This window comes from Pimephales promelas, chromosome 6 (genome assembly GCF_988280905.1).
Source record: "Pimephales promelas chromosome 6, fPimPro1.hap1.1, whole genome shotgun sequence".
Taxonomy (NCBI): Eukaryota; Metazoa; Chordata; class Actinopteri; order Cypriniformes; family Leuciscidae; genus Pimephales; species Pimephales promelas.
Window position 1 is genome coordinate 9,574,070 of NC_142774.1, and position 26,036 is coordinate 9,600,105.

Genomic DNA, 26,036 nt, shown 5'->3' on the forward strand with positions numbered 1-26,036 from the left:
TATTAACTTTAGTGAACTAACATAAACAAGAAACTCTTCGTTATCTAACATCAATAAATGCTGTAAAAATATAGGCTAATGTTAGTCATTGCAATAACTAATGTTAACAAATTAGACCTTATTGTGAAGTTATGCTGTTAATATTAATATATTATCAAATGGTAACTTGTGATCTGCAGGTGGGGAGAATAATTTAATAAATAATTAGATTATTAGTATAGGGTCCTAAAACTTGTATGCAGTACAATCTGTGCCTAATATAATAGTCAACAATTGTCTAGTTCAAATAAAATCAGCTTAAATATTATTAAACATAGTGTCTTTCTACAGTGTTTTATGTTTGTTTTTGTTTTTTTTTACTTTACAGTACATTATACAATTAAAAAAACATCACAGTCTGGGCTAATAAAACCACGATGGCTGGAGATATAGACATTAGTGAACAGCATACCATCTGTGAAAAGGCACCAGAAGTGGTGTTTGTGTTCTCTGAAAAGGTAAGAAGTACAGAATGTAGTGTATATTATGTATTTAAAAGTATTAAATAAAATACTTGAAAAATTGTATTCGATACCGTCTGTGCTTGCTGTGGATCCCATGGTAGTAGTTTGTATGGTTGCATTTGGGAAAGGTGTGTTAGAAGTAACTATTTCCTCTGTAATATAAAATGTGCAGAGCACATTAAACTTTATTTGAAAGGTTTTACCCTTATGCTCATTTGTGTATAATACTTGTATACACTCGCCTGCTTTGATCGTATCCAGTGTGATGTTCAGAAGTATGCTCCCATTTACAGCATTTCCATAAAGAACAGATTCTACCTCAACTGGGCTTGGGACCATAGAAGAGTTTACAAAAATAAGAGACATCTCCACTTTAATCGAGCCCCTCCTGCAAGAAAGAAAGAAAAAGAAAGAAAGAAAGAAAGAAAGAAAGAAAGAAAGAAAGAAAGAAAGAAAGAAAGAAAGAAAGAAAGAAAGAAAGAAAGAAAGAAAGAAAGAAAAAGAAGAAAGAAAGAAAGAAAGAAAGAAAGAAAGAAAGAAAGAAAGAAAGAAAGAAAGAAAGAAAGAAAGAAAGAAAGAAAGAAAGAAAGAAAGAGCATTATTATAACCACCCATGTAGCAGCTGTGCTCTGATTATTGTAATCTTTATGATGAATGTGAAAGACAGAGGTGTCATACGTGAAGGATTCGACTCTGGATCGCCTGTATCCTCTGAGATTACTTGCCTCGTAAACTGAGTTTATCTGCATGCGATGAAAAATAACGTCATTTTATTATAAATAGAGTACAATTTGACATGTATCTTTTACCATTTTCATATATATATATATATATATATATATATATATATATATATAAACATTACAAAACGCTGTAAAATTAATATATAATTTAAGGGTAACACTTTATTTTACGACCCACAAACAACTGTGTACACTGGAATTACGGTGTACGTTTCTGTAATTATATGTAATTCCGTGTAAGGGAACAATATGTTAAGTTTTCGGTAATAAAGGGGTAGCAAGCACCACTTTAATTTACAGCCCGCTATACTGACTTGTGAGTAGTCTGATTCTCAACATTAAGTTGCTTATTAGCATGCATATTAGGATATTGGCTGTTTATTAGTACTTAAAACATACACATTAATGCCTTATTCTGCATGACCGACATCCTTTAATCCCACCCAATATCTAAACGTAACAACTACCATACTAACTACGTATTTATAAGCAGTAATTATGAGTTTATTGAGGCAACAGTCATAATTAGTTAAGTTAAGAGAATTGGGCCCTAATCTAAAACGTGACCCATTATGATTGTGAACTTCTGTTTGGGAACCAAGTTACCAGGTTGGGGAGACCCAGAACCTTTGTGGCTTATTTTTTCTTTTAATTTTATTTATGGCCACTCACATCTTTTTTTTTTTTTTTTTCTGGTTTAAAATGTCAATTGTTAGTGCTAATATTGCTATTGCTTGTTCTTGTTTTGTTCTACAAACCTAAATTAATTGTGTGTAGAGGTTATTCTCAATTTAATTCAGTTCATTTAACAAATCTATTTGGGTGCTCTGTGGTGGTCTCATCTCGGTGACTAGAATTCATTTTTTTGAGAGTGATGGTTATGGCAATGATCCCTGGTTCTTTGTCACAGACTAGTTGCAGACTTAAATGTAAAAGCTTATGTAGTATGCACTAGTCTTAAGGGACTTTGAATGATAAAAAGATGTGAACATCTACAAGCTTAAATTGATAATCATCAATCAATAATGTCTTCTTATAAGTAAATGGCATTTATGTTCTTAAATGTATGAAACAAATTATACTTGCCTCAGTTACCACTCTGGTTGCCAATATCAAGAAAGCAACGGATGATCTGTTGCTATATATTTCTTGGAAAATTTCATTTAGACTGAATCTTAACCCTATGCTTCTTTCATCAAGTAAAGGGGGATCCGTATTTGTGGTTACTGGGGCCACTGTAGCAGGAGTAATTGTTGATCCCTCTGTTTTTGTTGCTGCTGTAGTCGGAGCAAGTGTTGTAACAGATGCTCTCAATGTGGTTTGTCCTCCTGATGAAGAATTCATATCAGCTTGTTTTGCAGTTTCTGGTGTCACGCTTTTGACAGTGGTGGAGACCTCTGAGGTGTTAGACACTGTTACTGGCTTCATCGACATGAACTTTGTAGTTTCTGTTTGGGATGGTAAAGGTTCTGTTGTGACTTGAGATGTTTCTGGTGTCAATGGTGAAGCTTTGGTTGCAGTAACAGACTCTGCCAGGGCTGTTGTTGTTGTCACTTTATCTACTGCTATAGAATGTAATCCAGTAGATGAACCCTCAGCTAGTGTAGTCTTGGTTATTTCTGATTCATTTCTATTGGTTGATGCTGTGGTTGTCCCTGACACAGTTGCTGGCAATACTGATGTCACTCCTGCTGATGCTGCAGTAGTTGTGCTTGTTGTTGGGACTAACAATGTTGGAGTTTCTGCAGATGATTTTGTAGTTCTGGATGTTCCTGCTGCTGTTGTCTTTACTTCACCTGCTTCAGTTAGAGGTGATGATTTCTCAGTTTTTGTTGCTGCTGTAGTCGGAGTAAGTGTTGATTCTGTTGTACCAGATGCTCTCAATGTAGTTTGTCCTTCTGATGTAGAATCCATATCAGTGTGTGTTGTAGGTTTTTCTGTCATTCTTTTGACAGTGGTGGAGACCTCTGAGTTATGAGTCACGGTTACTGGCTTCATCGACATGAACTTTGTAGTTTCTGTTTGGGATGGTAAAGGTTCTGTTGTGACTTGAGATGTTTCTGGTGTCAATGGTGAAGCTTTGGTTGCAGTAACAGACTCTGCCAGGGCTGTTGTTGTTGTCACTTTATCTACTGCTATAGAATGTAATCCAGTAGATGAACCCTCAGCTAGTGTAGTCTTGGTTATTTCTGATTCATATCTGATGGTTGATGCTGTGGTTGTCCCTGATACAGTTGCTGGCAATACTGATGTCACTCCTGCTGATGCTGCAGTAGTTGTGCTTGTTGTTGGGACTAACAATGTTGGAGTTTCTGCAGATGTTTCTGTAGTTTTGGATGTTCCTGCTGCTGTTGTTTTTACTTCACCTGCTTCGGGTGATGATCCCTCTGTTTTTGTTGCTGCTGTAGTCGGAGTAAGTGTTGATTCTGTTGTACCAGATGCTCTCAATGTAGTTTGTCCTGCTGATGTAGAATCCATATCAGGTTGTGTTGTAGGTTTTTCTGTCAACCTTTTGACAGTGGTGGAGATCTCTGAGTTATGAGTCACGGTTACTGGCTTCATCGACATGAACTTTGTAGTTTCTGTTTGGGATGGTAAAGGTTCTGTTGTGACTTGAGATGTTTCTGGTGTCAATGGTGAAGCTTTGGTTGCAGTAACAGACTCTGCCAGGGTTGTTGTTGTTGTCACTTTATCTACTGCTATAGAATGTAATCCAGTAGATGAACCCTCAGCTAGTGTAGTCTTGGTTATTTCTGGTTCATTTCTTTTGGTTGATACTGTGGTTGTCCCTGACACAGTTGCTGGCAATACTGATGTCACTCCTGCTGATGCTGCAGTAGTTGTACTTGTTGTTGGGACTAACAATGTTGGAGTTTCTGCAGGTGATTTTGTAGTTCTGGATGTTCCTGCTGCTGTTGTCTTTACTTCACCTGCTTCAGTTAGAGGTGATGATTTCTCAGTTTTTGTTGCTGCTGTAGTCGGAGTAAGTGTTGATTCTGTTGTACCAGATGCTCTCAATGTAGTTTGTCCTGCTGATGTAGAATCCATATCAGTGTGTGTTGTAGGTTTTTCTGTCATTCTTTTGACAGTGGTGGAGACCTCTGAGTTGTGAGTTACGGTTACTGGCTTCATCGACATCAACTTTGTAGTTTCTGTTTGGGATGGTAAAGGTTCTGTTGTGACTTGAGATGTTTCTGGTGCCAATGTTGAAGCTTTGGTTGCAGTAACAGACTCTGTCAGGGCTGTTGTTGTTGTCACTTTATCTACTGCTATAGAATGTGATCCAGTAGATGAACCCTCAGCTAGTGTAGTCTTGGTTATTTCTGATTCATATCTGATGGTTGATGCTGTGGTTGTCCCTGATACAGTTGCTGGCAATACTGATGTCACTCCTGCTGATGCTGCAGTAGTTGTGCTTGTTGTTGGGACTAACAATGTTGGAGTTTCTGCAGATGTTTCTGTAGTTTTGGATGTTCCTGCTGCTGTTGTCTTTACTTCACCTGCTTCAGTTAGAGGTGATGATTTCTCTGTTTTTGTTGCTGCTGTAGTCGGAGTAAGTGTTGATTCTATTGTACCAGAGGCTCTCAATGTAGTTTGTCCTGCTGATGTAGAATCCATATCAGTGTGTGTTGTAGGTTTTTCTGTCATTCTTTTGACAGTGGTGGAGACCTCTGAGTTGTGAGTCACGGCTACTGGCTTCATCGACATCAACTTTGTAGTTTCTGTTTGGGATGGTAAAGGTTCTGTTGTGACTTGAGATGTTTCTGGTGCCAATGTTGAAGCTTTGGTTGCAGTAACAGACTCTGCCAGGGCTGTTGTTGTTGTCACTTTATCTACTGCTATAGAATGTAATCCAGTAGATGAACCCTCAGCTAGTGTAGTCTTGGTTATTTCTGATTCATATCTGATGGTTGATGCTGTGGTTGTCCCTGATACAGTTGCTGGCAATACTGATGTCACTCCTGCTGATGCTGCAGTAGTTGTGCTTGTTGTTGGGACTAACAATGTTGGAGTTTCTGCAGATGTTTCTGTAGTTTTGGATGTTCCTGCTGCTGTTGTCTTTACTTCACCTGCTTCAGTTAGAGGTGATGATTTCTCTGTTTTTGTTGCTGCTGTAGTCGGAGTAAGTGTTGATTCTATTGTACCAGAGGCTCTCAATGTAGTTTGTCCTGCTGATGTAGAATCCATATCAGTGTGTGTTGTAGGTTTTTCTGTCATTCTTTTGACAGTGGTGGAGACCTCTGAGTTGTGAGTCACGGCTACTGGCTTCATCGACATCAACTTTGTAGTTTCTGTTTGGGATGGTAAAGGTTCTGTTGTGACTTGAGATGTTTCTGGTGCCAATGTTGAAGCTTTGGTTGCAGTAACAGACTCTGCCAGGGCTGTTGTTGTTGTCACTTTATCTACTGCTATAGAATGTAATCCAGTAGATGAACCCTCAGCTAGTGTAGTCTTGGTTATTTCTGATTCATATCTGATGGTTGATGCTGTGGTTGTCCCTGATACAGTTGCTGGCAATACTGATGCCACTCCTGCTGATGCTGCAGTAGTTGTGCTTGTTGTTGGGACTAACAATGTTGGAGTTTCTGCAGATGTTTCTGTAGTTTTGGATGTTCCTGCTGCTGTTGTCTTTACTTCACCTGCTTCAGTTAGAGGTGATGATTTCTCTGTTTTTGTTGCTGCTGTAGTCGGAGTAAGTGTTGATTCTATTGTACCAGATGCTCTCAATGTAGTTTGTCCTGCTGATGTAGAATCCATATCAGTGTGTGTTGTAGGTTTTTCTGTCATTCTTTTGACAGTGGTGGAGATCTCTGAGTTATGAGTCACGGTTACTGGCTTCATCGACATGAACTTTGTAGTTTCTGTTTGGGATGGTAAAGGTTCTGTTGTGACTTGAGATGTTTCTGGTGTCAATGGTGAAGCTTTGGTTGCAGTAACAGACTCTGCCAGGGCTGTTGTTGTTGTCACTTTATCTACTGCTATAGAATGTAATCCAGTAGATGAACCCTCAGCTAGTGTAGTCTTGGTTATTTCTGGTTCTTTTCTTTTGGTTGATACTGTGGTTGTCCCTGATACAGTTGCTGGCAATACTGATGCCACTCCTGCTGATGCTGCAGTAGTTGTGCTTGTTGTTGGGACTAACAATGTTGGAGTTTCTGCAGATGTTTCTGTAGTTTTGGATGTTCCTGCTGCTGTTGTCTTTACTTCACCTGCTTCAGTTAGAGGTGATGATTTCTCAGTTTTTGTTGCTGCTGTAGTCGGAGTAAGTGTTGATTCTGTTGTACCAGATGCTCTCAATGTAGTTTGTCCTGCTGATGTAGAATCCATATCAGTGTGTGTTGTAGGTTTTTCTGTCATTCTTTTGACAGTGGTGGAGATCTCTGAGTTATGAGTCACGGTTACTGGCTTCATCGACATGAACTTTGTAGTTTCTGTTTGGGATGGTAAAGGTTCTGTTGTGACTTGAGATGTTTCTGGTGTCAATGGTGAAGCTTTGGTTGCAGTAACAGACTCTGCCAGGGCTGTTGTTGTTGTCACTTTATCTACTGCTATAGAATGTAATCCAGTAGATGAACCCTCAGCTAGTGTAGTCTTGGTTATTTCTGGTTCTTTTCTTTTGGTTGATACTGTGGTTGTCCCTGATACAGTTGCTGGCAATACTGATGTCACTCCTGCTGATGCTGCAGTAGTTGTACTTGTTGTTGGGACTAACAATGTTGGAGTTTCTGCAGATGATTTTGTAGTTCTGGATGTTCCTGCTGCTGTTGTCTTTACTTCACCTGCTTCAGTTAGAGGTGATGATTTCTCTGTTTTTGGTGCTGCTGTAGTCGGAGTAAGTGTTGATTCTGTTGTACCAGATGCTCTCAATGTAGTTTGTCCTGCTGATGTAGAATCCATATCAGTGTGTGTTGTAGGTTTTTCTGTCATTCTTTTGACAGTGGTGGAGATCTCTGAGTTGTGAGTCACGGTTACTGGCTTCATCGACATCAACTTTGTAGTTTCTGTTTGGGATGGTAAAGGTTCTGTTGTGACTTGAGATGTTTCTGGTGCCAATGTTGAAGCTTTAGTTGCAGTAACAGACTCTGCCAGGGCTGTTGTTGTTGTTGTCACTTTATCTACTGCTATAGAATGTAATCCAGTAGATGAACCCTCAGCTTGTGTAGTCTTGGTTGCTTCTGATTCATATATGATGGTTGATGCTGTGGTTGTCCCTGATAAAGTTGCTGGCAATACTGATGCCACTCCTGCTGATGCTGCAGTAGTTGTGCTTGTTGTTGGGACTAACAATGTTGGAGTTTCTGCAGATGTTTCTGTAGTTTTGGATGTTCCTGCTGCTGTTGTCTTTACTTCACCTGCTTCGGGTGATGATCCCTCTGTTATTGGTGTCACTGTAGTCGGAGTAAGTGTTAATTCTGTTGTACCAGATGCTCTCAATGTAGTTTGTCCTGCTGATGAAGAATCCATATCAGTGTGTGTTGTAGGTTTTTCTGTCAACCTTTTGACAGGGGTGAAGACCTCTGTTTCTGGCTTCATCGACATCAACTTTGTAGTTTCTGTTTGGGATGGTAAAGGTTCTGTTGTGACTTGAGATGTTTCTGGTGTCAATGGTGAAGCTTTGGTTGCAGTAACAGACTCTGCCAGGGCTGTTGTTGTTGTCACTTTATCTACTGCTATAGAATGTAATCCAGTAGATGAACCCTCAGCTAGTGTAGTCTTGGTTATTTCTGGTTCTTTTCTTTTGGTTGATACTGTGGTTGTCCCTGATACAGTTGCTGGCAATACTGATGTCACTCCTGCTGATGCTGCAGTAGTTGTACTTGTTGTTGGGACTAACAATGTTGGAGTTTCTGCAGATGATTTTGTAGTTCTGGATGTTCCTGCTGCTGTTGTCTTTACTTCACCTGCTTCAGTTAGAGGTGATGATTTCTCTGTTTTTGGTGCTGCTGTAGTCGGAGTAAGTGTTGATTCTGTTGTACCAGATGCTCTCAATGTAGTTTGTCCTGCTGATGTAGAATCCATATCAGTGTGTGTTGTAGGTTTTTCTGTCATTCTTTTGACAGTGGTGGAGATCTCTGAGTTGTGAGTCACGGTTACTGGCTTCATCGACATCAACTTTGTAGTTTCTGTTTGGGATGGTAAAGGTTCTGTTGTGACTTGAGATGTTTCTGGTGCCAATGTTGAAGCTTTAGTTGCAGTAACAGACTCTGCCAGGGCTGTTGTTGTTGTTGTCACTTTATCTACTGCTATAGAATGTAATCCAGTAGATGAACCCTCAGCTTGTGTAGTCTTGGTTGCTTCTGATTCATATATGATGGTTGATGCTGTGGTTGTCCCTGATAAAGTTGCTGGCAATACTGATGCCACTCCTGCTGATGCTGCAGTAGTTGTGCTTGTTGTTGGGACTAACAATGTTGGAGTTTCTGCAGATGTTTCTGTAGTTTTGGATGTTCCTGCTGCTGTTGTCTTTACTTCACCTGCTTCGGGTGATGATCCCTCTGTTATTGGTGTCACTGTAGTCGGAGTAAGTGTTAATTCTGTTGTACCAGATGCTCTCAATGTAGTTTGTCCTGCTGATGAAGAATCCATATCAGTGTGTGTTGTAGGTTTTTCTGTCAACCTTTTGACAGGGGTGAAGACCTCTGTTTCTGGCTTCATCGACATCAACTTTGTAGTTTCTGTTTGGGATGGTAAAGGTTCTGTTGTGACTTGAGATGTTTCTGGTGCCAATGTTGAAGCTTTAGTTGCAGTAACAGACTCTGCCAGGGTTGTTGTTGTTGTCACTTTATCTACTGCTATAGAATGTAATCCAGTAGATGAACCCTCAGCTAGTGTAGTCTTGGTTATTTCTGGTTCATTTCTTTTGGTTGATACTGTGGTTGTCCCTGACACAGTTGCTGGCAATACTGATGTCACTCCCGCTGATGCTGCAGTAGTTGCACTTGTTGTTGGGACTAACAATGTTGGAGTTTCTGCAGATGATTTTGTAGTTCTGGATGTTCCTGCTGCTGTTGTCTTTACTTCACCTGCTTCAGTTAGAGGTGATGATTTCTCAGTTTTTGTTGCTGCTGTAGTCGGAGTAAGTGTTGATTCTGTTGTACCAGATGCTCTCAATGTAGTTTGTCCTGCTGATGTAGAATCCATATCAGTGTGTGTTGTAGGTTTTTCTGTCATTCTTTTGACAGTGGTGGAGATCTCTGAGTGATGAGTCACGGTTACTGGCGTTATTGACATTAATGTTGTAGTTTCTGTTTGGGATGGTAAAGGTTCTGTTGTGACTTGAGATGTTTCTGGTGCCAATGTTGAAGCTTTGGTTGCAGTAACAGACTCTGCCAGGTCTGTTGTTGTTGTCACTTTATCTACTGCCATAGAATGTAATCCAGTAGATGAACCCTCAGCTAGTGTAGTCTTGGTTGCTTCTGATTCATATCTGATGGTTGATGCTGTGGTTGTGCCCAGTGCAGTTGTTAATGTTGCTCCTGTTGATGAAGTAGTTGTACTTGTTGCCTCTGCAGCTGTAAAACGAGCACTAGATGCTGGTATTTGTGTTGTTGTCGGTACCGATTCTGATGCAGACACTGTTGTTTCACTTGGTGTTACTGAATCTGTTTTCGATGGTAACGGTCCCATTGTGACTTGAGGTAATGATGCCTCTGTTATAGCTGACTGCGTCGTAGATTTAATTGCAGATTGTACTGGGAAGATTGTCACTGCCTCTGTTGTAGGTACTGTGTAGGTAACGCAAATGAGCAACACATCAGTGTACAATAATAACATTCAAATCATTTAGTGAAACAATTTTGGTAGTAATCATTAATAAACTCTTTTTATGATGTTGTTAAAATGTTCTTTTATCAATGGTCTTTTAAACATTACTTTGCTTGATGTTGCTTTTGCCAGCTTTTCCCAGCACCATATTCATTATTAACTGCCTTGTCATAAAAAGAATGCCAAAATGACAAACCTAAAAAAATGTCTATCTGCTATATGGTCAAATTGAAAAAAAAAAAGTTATTTTAATGACTTTGTCTTAAGGGTAGTTTCTGCCACTAGGAGTGAAGGAATAACATACTTATGGCCCTATTTTACCGATCTAAGCGCATAGTCTAAAGTGCACTTAAGGCATGTCCGAATTCACTTTTGCTAGTTTAACAATGGGGAAACTAGCAATGAGTGTGTTTTGGCACAACGTGCAATAAACCAATCAGAGTTTCATCTCCCATTCCCTTTAAAATCCAGTTGTGTTCACGCCATGACGGTTTGCTATTTACATGGCGGAAATTGCAAGTGGAAAGACTAAATTCTTCGGCAGCGAGCAAACGGATCTGCTCATGCACAAGGTTTAATAGTGCAAGCAGATCATCTACGGGACAAACTGGATTCCACCATATCTTTATGTGTACAATATTAATCTTTTACATTGAAATCCTTTTATTTTTCATATTTGGCTAGTTTGTGTGCTGCTGCATGTCCCTGTGTGTGTAATAAGCAGAGTCTATGCATGTTGTGCACCCGCCTATAGGCGCACATTACTAACATGCTATTTAAATAACAAAAAGACCAGGGACCCTATCATACACCCGGCGCAATGCAATGCAACACAAGGTGCGACTCAAATGTTTTTTTTTTTCCAGTTTCAGCCTATCTGCTAGTGCAGGTAGTGTTTCACATCCTGCACCACATTGTTTAAAGGGGCACTTGGCAACTATTTCAACTTAATAAAACCATTTAGAAATCATTTGTCAGTAACCTGTTCTGGAGAGGTTGGGGGCTTTCCCCGCTCCCAGCATTCCCAGGCGGAAAACCAAACTTGCAACATAGTCCCAGTAAGTTGGAAATAGAAGTCTTGTGAGAAGTGATAACGAGCGAGAAACACAAACTGCTTTATGGCAATTGGACATAATTCTATGATACTGTGTTTGATGTATAACCCACTCGGTAGACACAGCTCCACACGATAGTGTTGGCCGGCTCCGATAATAACAGAAGCATATGAGCAGCTGTAGAAAGCGGGAGGAAGGCGCCGCAAGTGAGTTTCTTTATGACGTTGTTGTGAAATACGCTGCACAGCTGTAGGGGGCGCTGATGAGAACACATTCCACAACAAAAGTGGAAATCAGCAAAGAAATAACTAGAGTTGCCAAGTGCCCTTTTAAATAGCAAATGCATTTGTCCATCTGTGTACCCATGGGCATACTGGTCTGAAAACAAGGTGTGTTCAGGCGCATCGAAGGTGCGTTGTTATTTTGAGGCAACTGAAATAGACTGCGCCACTGACCACTATCAATAGCAATATATATATATATATATATATATATATATATTTTTTTTTTTTTTAAAGATCACACTCTGCTTATTAAACGCATGGAAAGGGACATGCAGCAGCACAGAAACATGTCAAATATTTAACATAAAAGGATTTTAATGTAAAAGATTAATATTGTGCACATAAAGATATGGTGAAATCCGTCTTGTCCCGTAGATGGTCTGCTCAGTTCAGATCAGTTTGCACTCTGGAGATGCGCTCAGTCTTTCCACTATGAAATCCCTTCATGTAAATAGCGAATACGGCATGGCGCGAGTGCAACTGGCATTTAAAGGGAATGGGAGAAGACTCTGATTGGTTTATTGCACGTAAAGGCCAAATCACATCCATTACTCATTAAGAGAATAGAGACAAACCCTCCATAGAGACTTCATAACCTTTGCACAGAAGTGTATAGTCATAACACATTTAGTCAAACCTGTTTTAGGTATAATTGTTGTTGCTGCCCTTGTTGTTCCAGGTGCCACTGAGGTGGAATCCAGTTCTGCAGTTCCCAATGTTCTTTCACTTGTAGTTTTTAAGCTTTCAAAACTAACTCCTGATCCTGATGTAGCTGGCAGATTTGCAGATGAAATGGTAGTTCCTGTTACTTCTGGAGCATTTGAGGCATCCATTACAGTTGTTGTGTGGATACTGGTTGTAGTACCCACTGATTTTGAAGTTTCCTCTGATGTCCCTACCATATTTCTTGTGTTTATGTTGTTTGTTAGCTGTATTGAGGTAGTTTCTGGTGTCGCGGATGGAGTGATTGTTTCTGGAAACACAGACACTGTTGATGTGGTGGCTGTTATTTGCTTTGAGGTGTCTGATGGTACATTGTTTGCAGTGGCAGTTTTTTGTTGCACTGATGTTGCAGAATTTGTCATGGTTGTTGGCTGTCTTGAGTTGGCAGTTGGTACGATTGTTGTTGTTGGATTGGTTTCTTTTGGTAGTGTTGAAATCTGTGACTCTGTTGTTTCTGATATTTGTCTTGAGGTCATCTGTTTGCTTGTATGTACTTGAATGCTAGTTGTTTGGGGCTCTGTTGAAATTGTAGATTTTGTTGTTTTGGTTGTTGATGGTTGCCCTAAAGAGGATGTTTCTGCAGTTGTTGGGAAAGATGACGTGGGCAGCATACTTGTTGTAGCTTGTAATGACTCTGTGTTCAATGACTGTGCTGTATTTGAGATTATTGGTGTTGTGGCCAAGGTGAATGCAGGGGATGTGGGGTTTGGTTTTTTAACGGCTGCAAAAAATGAAATGTATTACATAAAGATGCAGATGAAAAGAACACATTGAAGTACAGAGAACTTTCTTTGTTTGAATTATTTAGAAACTTTAGAGACTATCTTGGTTTACTCAGGTTTTAATTACAACATTCATTTAATTTTTAATTAATTAATTAAATTACAACATTTCGGAATTACTGATATTGATTCCTTACCTATTTCTAAAACGGGGTACCAGTATTGTCTGGAAATAACAAGTGATCCTTTCCTGAAAGATTAAATTATTAGCATATAGTATTGAGCATGACAAAAGTCTCGAGTCTAGGCAAACAATGTTAACTTAAAATTCAAATGACTCTCTATCTATATCCACCCCTGATTATCAGTTGTTCTGTATTACCATTTAAGACTTAACCAGATACTTATTCCTACTCATGTATCCTGACTTTGAGAGATCTCAGGGCTAAAACAGTAGATAAGCTGATTTGCTATGATCAAGACCACCGAGCTTCTCAAGGTGATTCAAGATGTTATATGTTAGATTAGGTATTTTCCCACTTACCTAAAAATTTTAATATCTGTACGATTAGCCACAGGCCAATTTTCCAGTGCTCTGTTCTATAGAAATAAAGAAATGTAGTGCAATTTAAAATGTGTTAAATGAATATTGAAAAACTGCAGTGACATGACCTTACATTCAACTGGTTCCTGTTAATAACTATTTGGTCTGATGAGGCCGTATGATGTGAAACTGCTGATGATGTGAGAGAAAAAGAAAAAAAAATTTACTTTTTATGCATAATGCCAAACTTTTTTCTTTTCAAATTCAAAAAGTTTATTTTACAGGCGTTATTTCCTCAATCATTTGTTTTTACCTGAATCAGACACATTTCTTTGATTTTCACATGTTGGTCCCAACAATCCTGATGGAAGAGATATATTTAGCATCATTTTGACCCTTTTTGCTGTGTTTATGAATGTAAACACAATGTTCGAAAGTGCTATATGTTGCACAAACATTAAAAACTTGACTTGAGTGCTTGAGTAGATATTTACCTATAATGATCAATAGAACCACTAAGGGGGACATTGTCCTTTTTATATCACCCCGTGTTCCTGCAAAGACATTAAAATATATTGCACAAACTCATCAATAAAACAAGGCAATGTTTTTAGCAAGGGGCACACTGGATATACTACAGTATTATTACATTAGTCAGAAAGCAAAATATATACTTATACCACAGTGACTTATACTGATATTGGTGACATTACCAGATTTCTTCACTTTTTACAGACTTTTAGTTCAATTGTTGCAAGTGTTAAGTGTTAAGTATAAGTGGAGTTTAGGTGGGACCAGGCCAGAGCCAACGATTTTGTCAGAGCTAAGAATAGTTTTTGGTTTTACAAACCTATGGTTAAGAATTAATTGAATATTTCAGCCTATAAGCTTTTTAAATATCAGAATGTGGCACTTTGTCTGTCTGTATGAAAAAATCTGGCTCTTCTATAATAAAACCTGGTTCACACTCCATTTGCAGTGCGTATGCGGTGCATATTTTTCCCATGAACATGTGAACAGTTTAAATTTTTTACAATTTTAAGAATTCAAGTCAGTTCCATTTATCACCTGGTATAAGGACATTTGCAAATCATTTTCAGCATTTACGTCATTTCAATTTCAACATATTAGTTCAATTCAATTATCATATCTGCTCGTATATGCTTTGTATAAATGAAGCCCCAGCACCTATATGCGACAAGCGTGGCCACCCGATTCCATTCACCTATTCCATGAATCACCGCCTATAACTTCAGCATTCATCATTCCCTGCATTCCACTATTATAGTTCACTAGAAGGAGTGATTTAAATCGAGTGAATTCGGACACTGTTCCTGATTTGTTCGAAGCAAAAGAATTGACATCGCTGTTTTTTGGAGACGCACAACAGCTTTCATTTGAACTAATGTTAACTATTATTTCATTTGCAAAATAGAGCAGACAATATTGACAATCCTGTGTTTAAAACGTACGACAATTAATATTAACTTTTTGTTTGTTGTCACATTTGCAATCGTGTGTATGTTGGAAAATAATATATAGCACCTTTCTACCAACTCAAGGTCGCTTTAGAAAATTGCATTCTTGCTCTGTTCCGAGTTGAATGTCTGAGTTCGGGACTTTTATGTTGAAGTGTGTTTTTGCCTGGTCTTGTCTCACCTTGTGTCACGCCTGAGCCCTCAGCCAAGGTGGCTGCCATGCCCGGGTCATGAGTCAGGGCCACGGCCTGGTCATCGGGCCAGAGTCACCGACAACTCTGACGCAAAATGAACCCTCGGTCTGATAACACATTGGTACAGAGTCGACCGTTCTCTGGGATTTGTTTTCATGATAATCGAATGTAAATTTTATCTCTAAAAACTGTTTAGCTTATAACGCTGGTATATGGGGGCATTGAATAAGTAAATAGAAATCGCTAGTTAATACCACTAACAAAGCTCAAAATAGCCCCACACTAACATGGTCGCATAATTAGGGTCCCTACATGCAAGGGCTTTGTCTTCAGGGAGGCTTACTACGTGATAACCAGACGAAAAGATTATTCGCATTAGCTCATGTTAGGTCAAAAGTTTTAGATCAGTACGATTTTTTTATGTTTTTAAACGAAGTCTCTTCTGCTCACCAAGGCTGCTTTATTTGATTAAAAAAAAAAAAGACAAACAGTAATATTGTGAAATATTATGACAATTTAAAATGACTGTTTTCTATTTTAATATTTTAAAATGTAATTTGAAAGCTGAATTTTCAACATCATTATTCCATATCAGTTTTCAGTGTCACACGATCCTTCAGAAATCATTCTAAGATGCTGATTTTAACATTAATTATTATTTTCAATGTTGAAAACAGTCATGTACCCCCCCCCCCCCCCAAAAAAAAATCTATGATGAATAGAAAGTTCAAAAGAACCGCATTTATTTAAAATATAATATTTTCTAACATTATAAATGTCTTTACTGTAACTTTTGATCAATTTAACTCATCCTTGATGAATAAAAGTATTTTCTAATTTCTTTTGAACTTTACAAAAGTAGTGATTCATGTTACAAAAGCTTTCCATTTCAGATCAATTCTGTTTCTATTCAAAGACCTGAAATAAAAATGCAAAAAACTGTTTTCAACATGGATAATAATCATAAATGTTCCTTGAGCATCATATTAAAATAATTTCCGTAGGATCATGTGACACTGAAGACTGGAGTAATGATGCTGTAAATTCAGCTTTGATCACAGGAATAAATTACACTTCATATATATTCACATAGAAAACCGCTGTTTTAAATTGTAATAATATTTCACAATATTACTGTTTTTTTTTTTTTTTTTTTTTGTATATATCAAATAATTGCAGCCTTGGTGAGCAGAAGAGACTTGTTTTAAAAACATAAAAAATCTTACCGATCTAAAACTTTTGACCGGTAGTGTATATCCATGTCATATGTTAATAATTCACATTAATGCCGGTCAATGTTATTGCCGTGATTTGATCGTGATTTCAGACACCTGTCATGCACGAGGCGTTCCCCTAGCATCATTCGACACAGTGCAAGTTCCCTTTCAAAAGGGAACCCACTTTTACAAAAGTACAATGTTGAGAACAGCAGTAATGTAGCACGATTTGCTAAAGCAGCAATACTCTTCACTAAATCATATGCACGCTACTTATGTGGATGCAGTTTGTTTTGACTGCAAAAGATGTGGTAATTTGATAGGATGTCATGTATTTGACATTTTAGAAGTACCCCAAATATTTTTAAACCATATGCTTGCAGAAAATACACTATAATAATGATGTATGAAATTTACATAGCATTTCAAGGCTATATTACTTCCTGAATAAAAGATCAATAACAATAATAAAATCCGTTAGATCTAGCAATTGATAAAATAGCAGTTTTTAAAAAAAATCTAATAAAGTAATCCTCATTGTTGGACCGATTCTACAGTGTCTCAACTCAAAGGTGTCCACAATTAACAAATATATAGTGTGATGATTTATCAGCCTGAGATCCTTACCTATTATTAGTCCCTTGACCAATTCTCTAGGTTACCATAAAAGTAATAAAATCCAGATCATATTTTAAAAAAAATGGGTTACAGACAAAGCTTGTCCTCCTCCGTCAGTTCTGAGTAAAGACTAAACCAGTCCGGTCTTTTCTTCCAGTAAAGTGCAAACACTTCATGCTATTTCTGGATTGCATTTTTTCTTTACTATACTTTAACTGGTGGAACAGTACATTGCACATTTATTCAAAATGTCAAGCCCATTTCTGAATTGAACCGCAAACCTGTATTTCAGCATTGCATGTCATATAGCGCCACATTCTTGGTAACTTCCTCAAACTGATGTAAATCTGTGACTTTGACTGATCTTAGTCTGCTTTAATCTGCTGAGTCTGAGGATAGATTTAATATTGTGTCTAACAAAGAACAAAACTGTTTGAAGAAAGCTTATGTGGTAGAAATCCCCCAACTCACCTGTTACCTAACTGAGGTTTACCTCCAGTCGACACCCAAGCCTGAAGTTGACACTTAAAGGAGGTTACTTTTAGAAAAACTGTTGCTGATAATTTACTCAGCCCCATGTCATCCAAGATGTCCATGTCTTTTTTGTCTTCAGTCGAAAAGAAATTAAGGTTTTTGATGAAAACATTCCAGGATTTTTCTCCATATAATGCACTTCACTGGGAACCAAACGGTTCAAGGTCCAAAAGACAGTTTCAGTGCAAACTGTCCAAAGCTAGGGCTTTAAATGATTCCAGGCGGTGAATAAGGGTCTTATCAAGCAAAACGATCACTCATTTAATGAATAAATAACAAAGTTTAAGTTATAAGCTCAAATGCTCGCCTTGCTCTGTTCTGTGATGCATGTTCGTGACTCTCCTGTTCGAACTCGTTCATCAAAATGAACAAATCTTTTTCCGAGTCAATTTGTTCGTTTCGTTCCATGAATGAACCAAACGACTCGGAAAGTTGCACAATCAATGGTTCAAAAAACAAATTTACTGTGAAATACCATTGAAATATAAATATAGATCACCCACACATAAGCAACCGATAGTTTCACTGTCATTGTTTGTACAATCATTACGTAAACAGACTGCCGACAATGCCTTTTAATATGCTTAATGAATAATAATAATAATAAAAAATCATATTTTCAATTCAGTCAATATTTTGTTTCTTGGTGCAGAACGCTCAAGTCTTAGACTCACACTATGCAGCAACAATCTCACCTGACGTCTTTAACATAAATAATAGATGACGCTGCATGTCACGATAACTGATCTGACATTTAAAGAAAAACAATATTTCAGCAACACGTTACAACATGATACATTTGTTAACATTAGTACATTTGATTATGACTATATTGCTATTTGCACTGTAAAAAAAAAAAAAAAAAAATCGAAATAAGTGTAAATGACTGGATTGTAGGGTTGGTTCAGCAAAAAATCACAGTTTAATTCATGCAGTCAACCTAATCAAAGATTACACTTAAACATGAGCTAATGCGAACAACTCTTTGCAGGTTCATCCAACAATTATTATTAAAAATTTGAGTTAAATCATTCTCATATAAACTGCCCTCCTGTGTATTAAAATCACATCTATATACATATTGGAACTGATCTGAGGTCAGATAAATGTGTAAAATCATTCGTAAATAGATCAGCATGCTGTATGTCTTCATTTCCCATGAGCAAGTTCAACCCATCAGTTCTTTAAATAAATATGATTTCTAAGTATTATTATTTCCTTCAAAAACAAATTCCAGTGTTCTCTTTCCCAATCAACGAGCTACAAAACATGCAAAACCTGTTTTTGAAGACTCTAAAATAACTATCTGAGGAGGAGAGAATTTTGTATATCTCTGTTTTACAATAGTCATTTAAAAATAATAACATATCAACACAACCCATAATAATTTACAACCCATAATTTTTCATCTAAACATACTTTTATTGTTGAATTTATCTGCCTCTGTGCGATGTATAGTCAAATTTTTGGTAACCTTGGTAAATATGGTCAAAGAAGGCAGTGAACATAAATCTGTGTTGTTTATCCTTTTGATCTTCACAAACTACCTAATCTCTGCAATTCTCCATCTGTGATCCTTGAAGAGTCAATATAGACACATGTCCTCTTTCAGGCACATTTCTTAAAGGAGAACTCCGGTGGAAAATGAACCTTTGGTCTAATAAAACATCGGTACCTAGTTAATCGTTTTCTGAGATTTGTTTTCATGATAATCGAATGTAAAGAGTTTTATCTCTAAAAACTGTTTATAATGCTAGTACTGGGGGCACTTACTAAGTAAAAAGAAATCGCTAGTTTATACCACTAACAAGGCTCAAAATAGCCCCACACTAACACAGCAACACAATGAGGGTCCATAAGCATTGAGAACTTTGTAAGTGTGAAAAACGTTTGATAAGAAGATACTTTATAAAGACAGTACACTTTCTGTAGCCATCTTAGAAAATATTCTCGATAAGTCGATCCACGATAATTTCTAAATGAAATAGCATTATTTGCAAACCAGTTATTTAAGAGTTGTCATTCATTCATAAGATCACTTAGAAAGTGTAAGTAGATTATGACAGAGTCTTTAAAATGTACTGTCCTCCCGTCTTTGAAACAAAACGTTCAAACGTTTAGATGTAATTTTTTATATAGTTATGTGTATTTAATATCATTTTAAAAAGAAGCATATAACAAGGGGTGTCTGTTTTGTCTGTTTTTGTGACTAATGTTTCTTAACCATGGAGTATAAAAACCAATATAAATTCTCGGTATTGCATTGGACTCTACGATCGGCTGAAGTAATCCAGAATCCTTAGACCTTCACCGGAAATACTGCCGTGCATTGAGCCCATCCTTGCTAAATAATATATCCATATAACTCTTTTCAACATTGTTAATAATAATAATATTATTAATAATAAATGTTTATTGTGTACCAAATCAGCATATTTGAATGATTTCTGAAGGATCATGTGACCCTGAAGACTGGAGTAATGCTGAACATGCAGCTTTGATCACAGGAATGCATTTTAAAATATATTCAAATAGAAAACAATTATTTTAAATTATAAAAATATTAACACAATTTTGCTGTATTTTGGATGGAATGAATCCAACCTTAGTGAGCAGAAGGGACATCTTTTAAAAACATTTAAAAAATCATATCAACCTTTGATATCAATTTTCTTGTCAACATAAATTAGCCCTACCAAGAGCGGATTGTGGTTTTTCTGCATTTGTGTGTGTTTTGCTGTATTTAAATTACAGCTTCTGTACCTGTTTAACAAAAGAATATCATGCCTAAACATGCCTGAATGTCTATGGCATGGCCTACTTTGTTCTTGAGATAAATGTCCAAGATTCAATAAATAAACCTGTAAAAGAGTTGTTGTTTTTTTATTGTATGACCTCAAAAGGTTTTAATATGCATCATGAAATGTGAGTGAATGTTTGACTATGTTCTTTTTAACGCTTTTAGTAAAAATAATGTCAAAATTAAAATGTTTACAATTTATTATGTCAGGTAACTGTACTGTGCCAATTTCATAATCAGTAAAGAGATCAATAAAGAGAGAAAATGTGAACCTTGACATTATAAAATTCATAAGTGTTTTGCATACACTTCACATCACGGGCTGGTCTGAGTTATAGAATTGCCCCGAGCCTCTTGTCGGATTTCATTAAAAAACTTGGGAGTTTCTGTGTATGGGAATTTGCATTCCGATTTTACACCTAAATTGGGAGCAGAATACCATTTGCCTAGAAGACACACCCTCCTTTGTGTACAAGTTTTCCCTTAAAATACTCTTAATAACTTATTTGGTTTACCTCTTTAGGAACGAGACATTTGTACCTGTCGCACTAGAAATTTCAAATGATACCAAACATGCACTGTAAAAAATGATTTTTGGTTAAGTAAATACTAGTGAAAAAACCCAATGTAATTTACTTGAAAAAGTTAGTTCAGGCAAGAATTTTAAAAACTAAGCAAATTCCATATCAGTACTTATTTCAAGCGAGTATAAATGAAAGTGTAATATCAACTCAATAAAATTAAGTAAAATTACTCAACTTTTTTGATAATTCCACATTCCAAGTAAATTTAACTTAAAGATTTCTAATTAAAGCTATACTGATAAATATGTTTAGGTTTTTACTTGGCAAATCTTTGTAAATTTACTAGCATTTTCTGAGTGAGATCGTTTAGCAAGGTTTTTTCAAGTAAATCCTACTCCAAATTTTTTACAGTGTGTATAATACAGCAATTATTCACATTAAACCATATAGATTTTTTTGGGGGGGGATTGCATGTGATCTCAGCATGAAAGAGGGAGAGTGGGGGAAGAGATGTATTCTGTATAGGTGAGACTTTGCGTCTCGAATGGTGATGAGTGAATTCAAATGTTAATTTCCTTTGATTTCTCAGAGAGTCTCTCTTTCACGTTCATCTAGTTTATCCAGTCTTGCAATGCCATGACATTCAATCCGGTCAATATCTCAAACCTAAAAAAACAGAAATTGTGTGACTAGGATGTTCATGGATTTGAATGTTTGAACTGAAAACTGGTGTGATTTGTCTGTAAAGTCTATAGATACCAAAATTGGTAATATAGTTCAGCTGAATGCAATTTATTAGGAAACATTATGGAAATATTTTCTTGTAATGTTGTTGTTTGTTCCCTGACACATGCATTAAATAAATATATATAGCACTGATTCTTAAAACTTTGGCAAAAATATGATAATTCTGTTGGAAATTAAAAACATTTTCATAAATTAAAAGAATCAAGCTTATAATCAGGGGGTCCTTTGTACAAATGTACAACGCATTCTCACCCCAAAGCATCAACTTTGACCATGCTTCAATATTTTACGCTTTAGGCGCTCTTTAGCGTCAGTCAGATGACGCCGTAGGATCGCGTCATGATCGCTTATGATGACGCAGGTAGGTTTAGGTCTGTGGTAGGGGTAGGGTTAGGGTCAGTTAGGTGACGCCTTGGGGTGAGAATGGGCTGAAATTCTTTTATAGGTTTATTACTTTTTTTGCCTATCAGTTGGCCTTGGATAAGAGATAATCATTTCAACTTGATTAAAAAAAAACTAAATAATAATTGAATTGAATATTATCTTTACCACATGGAAGAGTACATTGTAATATGTATTAACTACAAACAGGGAGTTTTTGAACAATAGTTACAATTATTTTGTGGTTGCTCAAAATGTGTCCGACATATTCGCCGTCACCGTCAGATATTTATTAAAAGCACTCAACCTCCCACAATTTTGCTATTTTCTCTTAAACTTGTTCATATTTGGACACTTCTACTGTCACAACCATAACATGTCAACACCATCTCTTTTGTATAAAAAATATTAGATAAGATTATGACATAAATGTATACTTTTTAAGAAGAGGTCTGCAAGAGGGCAAACAAGATGGCTAATGTGAATAACTCAAGCCTGTGAAAGAGTAGGTTTTTGTCAGCACCGTCAGACGTCACTATACCCTCAGGTTTTGTCTGATGGTGGTGACAAAAACCTCCAAATGGTCCTTAACGTTGGCTAGAATAAAATTGTTGATCACAAAAAAATACCAATATGACCTGTAAAGTTTCATTAACCTCATTAACCTTAATATTCTTATCTAATACTTATTAAATACATTGCATGCTATAAGCAATATAGTGTGAGTGAGAGTGAGCATATCCATGAACAGTGACACGAACACAAGCAAATAGTTACATAAAGTGGTTAAGCAAGAAGCCATTGACTTGAAAGGAATCAATGTTGGAATTGTATGTTGTAATGAGGCCACTGTCACCACCGTCAGTGCTAAAGTCAAGTGCTGTTGAGTTATTAAAGTAATAGTCTCTTTTTAATACAAAGAAATATGTTTGTTAAATAAAAAAACATTACTTTTATATTTGTTATATCTTTTAAAGGGGTACTCCTGAAACAGTATAAAAAAACGAACAAAAGTGAATATTCAACATTTAACAGCTATGTGTACTAAGAATGCCAGATAATGATTTAAAAACTCTAAATACATATTTGACCAAATAAATAAAAATTAATTAGCTTTTTTGTGTGTATGTGTCTGAAGGTAACACAAAAACAAAGTAATAACTGAAAAAAAATTGCCTATTTTATGAAATAAAAATAAAAATGAGTAGGTTGCACCGGTATAATAATATATATCAGATAATAATATATATCAGATTTTGTAATTTAACTAATTAAAACCTGTTTTATCCAAATTCCCAAAAATCATTGACAGACGTGCACTTTTAAAATGCCAAAACTTTCATTTTCATTTGAATACCCTTTCATTTTCTTTGTGTGCGTGTTGCTCGACCACATTCAGTAGTATGAGGAGGATTTCCTCATTTGTAAATACAGTATAAAAATAAAGTTAAAACATTTTTTATTGTAACAATGTTTATACTGTGCTCAAAAATATATAGCTAGCTATAGACCTTATGCACCAGAGAAATGTGGGCGCCATCATCTTTAAAATATTGTCTTTGAACTTCCGGTTTCGCGGTCGCTCTGTATATTTCGATGGCATCGCTGTCGAGGAGTATGAAGTGGATTTACTTATTGTAGAGTTAACATTGTAATGTTTATCATAAGCATTGTAAAGCAGATGTCTTAACAAATGTCGAGCAGGAATTTTTTTACGACCATTTCATTCATACCTGCAAGATCGCTGTGAAAATACAGACCTCGAAGTCAAAAGACAACGAGCGCAACGCTGAAAAGGGGCGGGCTACATAAGGTCTATATCCAATAATAATGCTAATGACAATGGTGCTGTGAGAGTTACCAATATGTGTTTGATGATTCAGTAGATGTTTGATCATTTTAAGTTTGCTTCTTTAGATTTGACTTTTGTGGATTTAAACACTTGGTCTGACTACACCTGGGGCCCGTTTCAATAAGGAGGTTCAACCAACTCTGAGTTAAAGCTTGAACTCAGAGTTGACTTACCCTGAGATGGGAAACTCTGAGTTTTCGGTTACAGAACAGCTGAAATGAGTTAGTTCAATCAACTCTGAGTTGACCGACTCTGAGTTAAGCGCTTGCACCACAACTATAAAAAGCCATTATCAATGGAGCACAGATATTATGAGTCACCATGGCAACAGCGCCAGACAAAAAGAGGTGTTTTTAATTACCAAGTAATCTAAATATTGTAATTTAATTAAAGGGATTACTCTTAATTCTTCTGTAATTTAAAATAAAATATGATGCAATTACATTAAATAGGCTACTACATAAACCAATTAAGTATAAAACAATAGTGGATTTAACATACATTTTTAAAAGGTATATTTTTTATGTAACCTTCTCCCTCTACACACTTTGATCAATTCAAGAATAATTCATGCAATTGTATATTGTGAATTTGAAAGAATTAAAACTTACTGTTATTCAACCTAAAGTAGGCTACTATTACTTTGATAAAATTTTACCTAAGTTAAAGTAAAAATACCAGTCTAAAAATTCACTCAAGTAAAAAGTAGTTAATTTAAAACATGAGTAAAAGTTGCTGAGTAACTTGTGGGGGTGGGGTGGGGGACTCCCCCATGTGGGGAGAGTTGAGAAACATCTCAGAAAATATCACGGTTTATGGTATTAAACAATTATTAAATATATAAACTGCATTCTTAAATTACGGTTATTATTATCATCAGTTAAAATGACAGTTAAATAAATTAAACATTTGTTCAATAAAACATATCAACTAACTTCAATAATTGATTATGAATAAGATTAACATCTTATTTTTTATCATTAATAACTTATTAAATTATGTTTGAAAAATAAGTGAGTTCTATTAAATGTTTTTTATTCCAATTTTTTTAATGATTTAATAGAAATATATTATCAAAAACGGTGGTAATCAAATAAAAGTTTAGCAAACGTTTTAAATCCTTTTATTTTTTGGCAAAGTGCTACAAAACAGATTTAGTCAATTAAACCATGGACAAACAATATTTATTCCTTAAAGAATGTGTAAATACATTTTAGTATTATTGTTGGTGTTTAACAGCACTTCCTCTTTAAAAAAGGGGAGGAGACCGCAAGAAACTCTGAGTTTACTGAAGAAAACCTGCTCCCGACCAGGTTAGGTTCACGGAGTAAGTTACCATGGTAACTGACTCTGAGTATAAGTTACCTCTCTTTCAGAAATGGGCTTGACTTACTCTGCTGTCTCAGGTTTAACTTACCTCCCTTTCTGAAACGGAAAACCCAGAGTTTCCCTCATTTCAGGGTTAACATACTCAGAGTTTTCACTTAACCTCCTTTCTGAAACAGGCCCCTGTTAAAACAACAGCCTGATGTTTATTTACCAGTCATGTTTATCTAACATGTTCAGCTACCTACGTCAGACATACCAATGAGCACGCATGTGAGCATGAACAGCATCAGCACAGCCAATGAGAATGATCCTCTTTGCCGACTGTCATTCACATTGTCACTTATTGAACTTGTTAAACTGAAGGCCACGCACTCTTTCCAGTCAAGTTCTCAAAATTCCCCTAAAATAAAAAACAAATAAAAAAACTGAACAGGTTTAAGGAAATCTTAAGTAGAAAGATTTGTTCCAAATAATAGATTAGTTATATTATTATAATGATATCATTATAGCCTAGAGTGACAACGCCTTCTTCGAGGAAACATTATGCACAATAAGGAAGTATACGCTTGAAATGATCAATTTAAAAATGAATATTTGGTTGTCAAATGTCACACTGGATAAACATAAAAAAACAAAATGGCTTTTTCTAGTGCTGTCAAATCAATGAAATTGTGAAAAAGTTTGTGTGAATATATGTAAACATTTTATGTTAGGTGTTTAATCGATTTGACAGCTTTAGCTATTTCATTTGAGCCTGAGAAAAGCTCCAACATCATTTGTTTGCTGATGCCACCCACGTTTTGATATTTTTTATTGAATGCAATGACATTTTTATATGTACATTGAAATAGTGAATACATTAAAAGTTAATCATATTAAACTTAATCTATAGTAATTAAAAAGTAGAGATTTAGCATAAGGATGTAATACTTATGTGTATTCAATTTCATAAGTCAGACTAAGATTCAAGCAGATATATTTTGTGAGTTTTACGAGTTTTCTAATAAACTGCCTTGAAGCTC

The 26,036-nt window shown here is 36.3% G+C and overlaps 1 protein-coding gene across 1 annotated transcript; it reads right to left on the minus strand.

Annotated features, from left to right (window-relative positions):
- Positions 1-16: 16 nt before the first annotated feature.
- Positions 17-15,039, minus strand: muc13a (mucin 13a, cell surface associated). The gene is made up of 11 exons (XM_089132655.1): positions 15,000-15,039; positions 13,835-13,894; positions 13,654-13,701; positions 13,474-13,532; positions 13,341-13,396; positions 12,994-13,046; positions 11,989-12,795; positions 2,333-9,972; positions 1,182-1,246; positions 575-891; positions 17-489 (listed from the first exon to the last, which is right to left on the minus strand). The coding sequence occupies exons 1-11, from the start codon at positions 15,037-15,039 to the stop codon at positions 380-382; spliced, it is 9,255 nt and encodes a 3,084-aa protein (XP_088988781.1). The 3' UTR covers positions 17-379.
- Between the last annotated feature and the right edge of the window lie 10,997 nt (positions 15,040-26,036).